The sequence below is a fragment of the Seriola aureovittata genome, chromosome 11, assembly GCF_021018895.1.
Source record: "Seriola aureovittata isolate HTS-2021-v1 ecotype China chromosome 11, ASM2101889v1, whole genome shotgun sequence".
NCBI lineage: Eukaryota > Metazoa > Chordata > Actinopteri > Carangiformes > Carangidae > Seriola > Seriola aureovittata.
This window is the reverse complement of record NC_079374.1, coordinates 15293329-15301629: the sequence shown is the minus strand read 5'-3', so window position 1 is coordinate 15301629 and position 8301 is coordinate 15293329. Positions and strand designations below refer to the sequence as shown.

Below are 8301 nucleotides of genomic sequence, written 5' to 3'. Positions count from 1 at the left end.
ATAGCCTAGGACTGTGCTGGTGGAAGCAGGGAGCAGCGGAGGGGTCGTCTTCGTCTTCTTCTCGGCTATGGAGGCGAGTTTCACTCTTCCACATGCATGGGACTAAACGACGGGAGTTTACCGATGAAGTTCCATGTTCCAATGTACATCCGAGCCGCAGCTCAGCCAGCTCAACAACAGTCCTCTTAAGGTATTTAACTGCTTTTTTCCGCTCCTTCACTAACTGCAGGGTAATTGGAGGAGAACCTAAGGGAAAATGAACTCGTCTGTGCGCAAGGCAGGAGAGTATGCACTGCTGCTTGAACTCAGAAAGTCTTCAATTCACATCGAAAAGAAAGTGGTAGCTTTTGTACGTGTGTGGCACAAGAGAAGCTTCTTTAGGCTTCTTCTCGGTGGGGGAGAATCTAATACTACGCTAATCTTGTTCTTGTGACCGATTCATCGTCAACAACGCACACCTTTGAGGGACCTTCACGCTCTGTCTTCCACGTAACGCCTATGAAAACTTAGCCGGCCAACGAACTGAAACTGTTTTGGTGTTAGTTTTCCAGTATTAAAAAATAAACCTCCCAAACTCACCTTGCTCTCATGTTGCCCTTGAAAGCGTTTAGCTCAGTGGTGAAGGAAAAAGCAGGTGAGCTTAGAGTGTGGGAATCTCTGGAATGCGAGGTCGCCGAGGGGAGGAGACCCAGACACTCTTCGCCCGTAAGATAAACTTACCTTTACCTCGCGTTTACTCGCTACACTCAAAGTACGCCATATTTAATGACCCTAATCTGCATTTTAAGCAGATGCGTCCCTTTTAACCTGAACCGTGACGTTCATTGCTTTGTATTGTGCATGAACAACCAACCTTTTTAGGACAAGATGGACTCACCTTTATTCCCTGAGAGGCTGTCAAAGAAATAGTCAAATTATCTGCCCTAATGCATTAAAGTGCAGCATTCATTTAGTCTGGTTGATTAGGTAGCTAGTGTTTATTAAATTAGACAAGGCATATGTCCATTATCATGTCCCACTTTGGTTTTAAAAGTGGGTGTGATTTGATGTGCACTATAGTAAATGTACGTCTCATACAACATAAAACCCTTTGCTCAGTCTTCAGCTCATATTTCTTATAATCCATTGCTTGTCCGTATGAACTGTCACTAAAATCCTAGTGTGAGAAATGCAATTGCAAGGAAAATAATTTTACATTTAACTTAAATCCCTCTGTGTCATGTTTAAGTCTCTCTAAAACCAAGGCAAGGAAAAAGCTTGAAGAAGCAGTTATTAATTTTGTTATGATGGATATGCACCAAAGGTCAAGATTCATGCTCATGTTATCACATGAAATATGCTGGAAGCAGTGCTTCAAGTCTTTCCTGTTGCCATGCAGACGTGGAAAGGTTATCTGCCTACATCACTGATGTGACCATATTGCAGGTTAATTTTATTTCAGCCACTTAACAGTGGGAGTGCATATGGCAAACAAAATCATATGTGAACTCTGTCTCACACTCACTCAATCTGACACACACACATGCACACACACCCAAGAGGAATCTCTAGGTTTCTCCCCTCGTGATTCACATTAGTGCACAAGACACACAGTCACACAGCTGACAACCATTGAGGGTGGTTTACTGTGGAATTGCAACAACAGCGGGATGTTGTTTTGAAGAGTCAAACTCAACCTCTGTTTGTGTGTGTGTGTTTTTGGTAGTTACTGCTTGTACTTTAGCAGTGACACTGTTTGGGACAAGTAAAAGAGGTTTTAGCAGGTCAGACATGCTGCCAACCTGTTGTCAGTTTCATTTGTCCTACTCCTTGTTGTGTATCACTCTGGTTGTACAAGATAGTGATGCATGTTTTTGAAACTTTCCTTATAGATTATGCGGGGGCTAGTAGATGTTAAAAAAAGGTATTGTTTGCACGAAAAACGATTTCTGCCACAGTAGACAAAAACACAACTATGCTTGCAAAATACCTTTAGTGTGATCGTTTGACCCAGTCGTCATGCTGAGTTCTTTTTAATGGGAAATGACAATAGTTGAATAGTTTAGCGCTCTTTGGCGGGCCTTGCTTCCTTGAATTTTTTTCACTTCTTAATTCTGGCCCAACATCAAGGCTTAAAGCCTCACCCTTATGTTACATGTCAGATTTACTTTTTTCTGCTATGATCAAAAAGTATTCCCACTTTTTAAGAATTTTCAGTCTCCATCTGACAGCGTGGTTGTTTAGTTAATTGTCTTATGTCTGTGCAAGTATGTTTGTATTTAAGTGAAGTGCTGACATATCAGCTTCTTCCCTCAGCCAGTCAAGAGAATTTTTTTTAGTGTAGCATCCCATGTGGACAGTTCAGTCAATCAAGTACTCTTAAAAGTTGAGCTTTTACTGAATGGCAGTCAGCTTTTTGTGTTTTATGTATTCCATGTATTCTGTGACCAACCCTTAAGTCTATCTTGTATGATATTACTGCATTTATAACACAAATGTTGAATTTGAAGGCATAGATACATATGTACTGTTCACTCTCAAAAGCATAATTTACTGTGTAATAATAATAATTTGAGAGTACACATAGTGATGCAGATTCAAAAGTGTGAGAGAGAGTTTTTTTTGTCTGGAAGTTCTCTTTGCTACTGTGTTGTGGCTCCAGTGGGGGATGGTAATAATAGTTCATAGTAGCAATCAACTGAAAAAAAGGTTTTATGCATCCTTTGGTGTGGAAATTCTTTTTTTTTTCATCATATCCACCTCACATAGCTTCTTTCCATTCGACATTTGCATGGTGTGGTCTAAAGACAGTTGGTATTACTCTCCTGGCCCTCTTGAGAACAAGCCATGTAAAAGGGTAGGGAATTTCCATTGTGAACTTTATATCTATCTTTGTTATATCAATTTTAAGAGTTCTAAATAAAACAATGAGCATAAATTATTAAAAAATATTCATTTTTAATATCTAAAACTATATTGTCAAGATTCAAGTAATAATATGCAGGGGGATTTCAATCTTAACTGTTAATTATAAATTTGCAGCATAGCCCACTCCTATGTGAGGAATGCTGTCCTGTCATATGTAAAACAAACAAACAAATTCAATCAAACCAATTAAAGAACCATAATTCATGTATAGAGGGTATTCAGCCTTGCAGTGGCTTGTGTGAATAAGCCTTGACATGTGCGGCTGCTGGCTGATTGTTGATCTAACTGGATATGTAGATAGATTCCTGAAAGAGCCTCAGATTTCATGCTTTGGTTGGATCCCGGACAGCTAAAGATAATACAGAACACAAAGCATGTCAGCGCTTTCAGAGATTAGGTGCACAATAGATTTTTGTCCAGTAAAATAGCCCTCCATGGACCTGACATGCTGAGTCTGAAAGACAGACACTCATCCGTGTCTGCTATGTGGACAGCAGCTTTGGAGGGACAGAGTTTTTCCACTGTCTTTTGCTCCACATTCAGCCTTACTGCTGAAGTGTTCGTGCAACTTCATTGCTAAAACCATCCCATCAATCTAAACCTATCAGCTTCAGAATGACCTCAACAGGGCACATAATACCTTGTTGAATATTTCAAAGTGCTACTCACATTATCACCCCAGGCGAAAGCTCTCTCTTTGCTGATGGTAAAAGGAGGAGTGGTACAGGAGTCCATCCCAGTGGAGTACATGGCATAATGAATAAACACCCAAACATGTCATGAACTAGAATGATGCTTGATGCTGAATGGGAAATTTTTGAACCAGATGCCATACTTGTAGACAACTCAACAATCTCTATACACAAGGCTTTTGATTGATTCTTTAGTTGGTGAAATGTCAGAATGGTTTAATTGAAATTGAATTTTTGGTCTGACCAACTGTCTTCACACTCAAAGATGTACATTTACAATTCAGAGAACCAGCCACTCTCCCAGTAGCCAAAGTGTAGCCACCAAATGTTTGGCATGTTCAGCTTGTTAAATGATTCAGAGAATTGGCTCTCTTTCAATCAGATTAATCTGATTTAATTTTCAGTCAATTGACTAATTTCTTAATTGACTTATTGTTTCAGCACATGAGCTAAACGTCAAACTAAAGCTGTGTGCTTCTTGGTTGCGGCTTTTTAAAAGCTCATATCGCTTGTTTGGGGGATTAGGTTTCACCCCAAAGTGGAATGTGAGCGGACGGTGGCTGAATTTAGTCAGAAGGTGAAGGCATCTCCCCAATGTCAGGTTACATTCTAGTGACCATGACAGTTATGCTACTTCCCAGACTACAACTGGAAACTGAAATGATCTGTGGGATTTGTCTGCCTCACCTGTTTCCATAAAAGTCTGCAAAGAGGCAAAAAATTCACTTCTTAAATGTCAAGGCATTTAAAAGATTGCAACAAAGTAAAATTACCTCTGAAAAGGGGAGTTGTTGACATTGGAAATGAACAAATACAGTTCAAGAACATGGCATTTGAAATGGCATTTTATAGATCCTATGCTATGCAATTGGTTGTGGAATTGTGAGGCAGATGTGGGCTGTGATATCAAAGCTTATACTGTATTTTTTCTTGCTCTGTTAGAGTAACTTGATATTGTGACAACATCAAAGCTGACAAACCTGTAGCCTTGAGGCAATGGTGCTCAGATTCATATAATTTGTATGAATGAAACACTGGTCTTCTGTAGCAGAAAACTTACTCCAAGAAGCAAAAAAATAACCCACAATTGTTGGCAGTTTTTCTATAAGGCCTAAAGTGTGACTATAACTGTTATGCTACCAGTTTACAAACTCATCCAACCTGTTAAAGAGCTTGGTCTTGTCAGAGGGAGAACTGTTTTTCATGGCATCTGAAGTGCACTCTCCCCTGCATGCATCAGTAACCCAGAACAATGCCAAGTCCTCTTATTTTTGGATGGACATTCATTCCCAGGTGCTCACACATCATTTTAAAGTTTCCTGCTGTAGTTCAGATAAATCCAGAAAAGATGAAAGAAACATTACTCACACACAGTTTTGTGGCTATCAGGATAGGAAATTGCATATTGATATGTCTTACATTAGATATATAAAAGAATTTTTGCAGAAGTATCTCTGTGATATGATGAACATGATGGCACTCACACTTCTGGGTCTGTAGCACCCTAAGGATATAAATCGTAGAAAATGCCTCAAATAAAACTATACGTACCTCTGCAGAGCTGCGAAGTCATACACCTCCTCCGTGAATCATTACAGAGTACAACTAAGGGGGAATTTATTTTACTAACTCATGGGGTGTGATTTATTTTTTCAATTAAATCCCCTTTGATAGATTACCCATATGGTGCCATCTAACAGAAATCCTACCTTCCACTCACTATGCAGTGACATTGCAGTCAGAGATATTCGCCTTTTTGTCAGTCTGCGTCCCAGGAATTTCTGATGAACTGTGCCAATATATTAAAATCCTGCATATCAAATACAGTAGACAGCATACTCACCTGAACTAAATCCTTGTTTTAAAAGGCCAGCTGGTGCTGGTTGGCTGACCTGACATTTTCTTAAGTAACTAAATTCCATCCGTCTTTCTGCATCATGGTTCGATGCGTGTCAGTGTCCTGATGGTTAAGAAACAGATTTTACCCATTTCATTTATTCCAGTTTTACTCTCTGAGGGTTTTCTCTGAGTTTTGTTTTCCTTTCATATCAGCCTTGATCCAAATGATTTTGATCTCACTTTATTGTTATAGTCCTCGGCAATAGACCAGTTTTGGTTAACTTTACTCAAGCACTCTGTTAAATGGAGCTGGCACTGAAATTTGCAACCCATTTCTTTATTGAGATAAGTATCTTATTTCTGTCATCAGTGACTTGAACTTTGACAACTTTAATAATAGGCACGTCAGTTGTAAGATTCACCTCAACCATAGCTGTATTAAAGAGAACGTAAAACCATGTTGATGGTGTCCCATTCATTCCTGTAAACGTTGCTCACTGAGCACATACACCTCAAAGATGTCACAGGCTTCCTCACTTTTCCTTGTTTTTGGGCTCACAGAGCATGCGCACTACAGTCCTCCATTCGAGCTGCGAAGAGCATGTGTGTCCAAGACTTCTGCTGGCTGACCCGAATGACTTCGTGTTGGCTCCCCGCACAAATGAGTGGGATAAAATAACTTAATTGTGCAGCTATTCTAAACGTTCCAAATGTTATTGGACCAAATGGATTACAAAAATGTATTCTCCATTTTACATTTGGCTCCTTTTCCAAGGATTGTTTATGTGAAAAATGCTTTTTGGGTCAGTGTGCGTCACAGAAAGAACTTGAAAACACCAACATTGCTTCACAGTCTGGCTCTTTCCCTCGGGGCTTGAGTTCAATAGTAACATGTTAGCTTTTGATTGTCCACGGTAAAGAATGGTTCCCAATACCAATAAAAGGTCTTTATTTTTGCTCTCATTGCCTCATTTGCAGAGTTATTCACAGTAACTTGCATGAAACATGTGAATCATCTCACATTTTTACTGCCCACCACAGGGTAGTTGCAAAATAATCAATATTCAGAACATTTCTGTTCACTCTTTATTTATTTACTTTACTGACTTTATTTTGACTTCATTGTTGATTTCCAGGAGAAAACAAACGTTAAAGTCAAGTTAATGTAAGGCAGAGCTCAGCTAATGCTTGGCCACTCGCTGAAGGGACTGTCTTAGGTGTACAGATATAGATTAGGTTTTCTCTCAGGACTTTTAGGGATCATTTTCCAACCTGCAGGCCAAAGCTAGAGGAGGCTCAAAGAAGAGGTAAATACCTTTTTTTGGAGTGCAATTTTATTTCAGTCAGCTCAGGTGCTTGAAAATATGTTATTAGCATTGGGGTATTTCTATTGTAAATAGTCAAATAAGCTAAACTGTCAATCTTGTCAACATCAAGACAAAAATTGTGGTTAAGTAATGTGACTTTCAAGGAGCCACCTACTTTAGAGAAGTTACTAAAAGCAGGGATTTTTGTCAAAAAATGCACCCTTACCATTACACTGTTAGCAATACACCAGGACAAATAGCCCTAACACTAAGGCCAGAAGGCCTTGAAGTTGTGGTCGGAAGCAGTACCATAATTTCTTAATGTCTTGACTTGTGTCAGTCAGGACTTTTCTTCATATTGATCACTGTTTTTGTCAAACTGTTTTTGGTGCAGTTATCAGTAGCCGCACTCAAATTTGAATGGTTAGCATCACGTTGCTCCATGACCCCTGTCTCTCCACTCCGAAGCACAGAACACCGAGTAGGCAGTGCTAATGCAAATCAGCCATCAGGATTGCACATGTCTAGGCCTCTGCATATCCATCTCCTTCTTTAAGCTGGTTCCATACAACAAAAGTTCCTGTGTTTTGTTTTTCAAAGTTCACCAGAGTTCAGAAGTCAGTGTCACTGCACAGAGGAATTTAATCTTTCAATCTCAATATTTATTCTTATTTTCTTGATTAGCTTGTTCATAGCTTGAAACCAGAAGACCAGCATGTATTTGTACAGCTCTAGAGCTGGACCTGGTTAATCATAATGAAATGAAGAGTAGCTTTTTGTCAATAAACTGAATATTTTTTCATCTTAAGGCAGAAAAGCTATTATGAATCCCAGATAATAGCAATGGTCAATGATGCACTTTCCAACCCATTCAAATTATTCTTAATTGAACTAAAGATGTAAACCATGTGGAATAAAACTGTAAATTGCCTAGATTGTCATTCCTAGAGTTCATCTCAGTTCACCATCAATAGTAAATCGTAGTGGATACGATAGGCAATCTGTTATCAGTAACGTTTTTTATACATGGTTGCACTCTTACAAACAAAACTGCTACAAAGATTGCTGATTATCCTTTTCAGTCAGACTGCAGGTGTTTGGTTTTGGTTTACATGAAATGTTGGGACAAGCAGCGTGCTGACAGGAATGTCAGTAGGACAGAGCATTTGGTGTTGTGATAACAGCAATATGTGTGCTGTTCTTTTATATTGTGTTGTCATGTTAAGATGTTTGTGATTTCAACTAACTTTTGCCATTATGGAAATAAAAAATATTTTAACATCAACCTATTTTTTGTAACTGGATCACTATTTTCGGGGTGAAAAGATATAGTTCCCTCACAAAACAAAAACATATGTAGACGTGGACAAAACTGTGATATTAATAATCTTGACACATGCAATGTGTCAGAGCAAGATGTATGTATGACAGTAGACGTAAAAGCCATCCTCCTTTATCTCCCAATTCATCACAACAGATCTTCAAAATGATCGTTTTTATTAAGAAGCAGTCAGCTAAATTAGACTTTTACAATTCATAGCTATGTGATTGATTAT

General features: G+C 38.9%; 1 protein-coding gene across 5 annotated transcripts in view; it reads left to right on the top strand.

The window, feature by feature from the left end:
* Nucleotides 1-7: 7 nt before the first annotated feature.
* LOC130177360 (plakophilin-4-like) overlaps nt 8-8301 on the top strand; it is a 77440-nt gene continuing 69146 nt past the window's right edge. For 4 of the 5 annotated variants that reach the window (XM_056389035.1, XM_056389033.1, XM_056389034.1 and 1 more), the window contains exon 1: nt 51-190. Coding sequence is in view for 1 of the 5 variants with exons in the window: in XM_056389036.1 (XP_056245011.1) it covers nt 134-190 (57 nt within the window). In the remaining 4 variants the exon portion in view is untranslated. Of the gene's footprint in view, nt 191-8301 lie in introns of all 5 variants that reach the window. The other variant, XM_056389036.1, reaches the window with a different exon arrangement.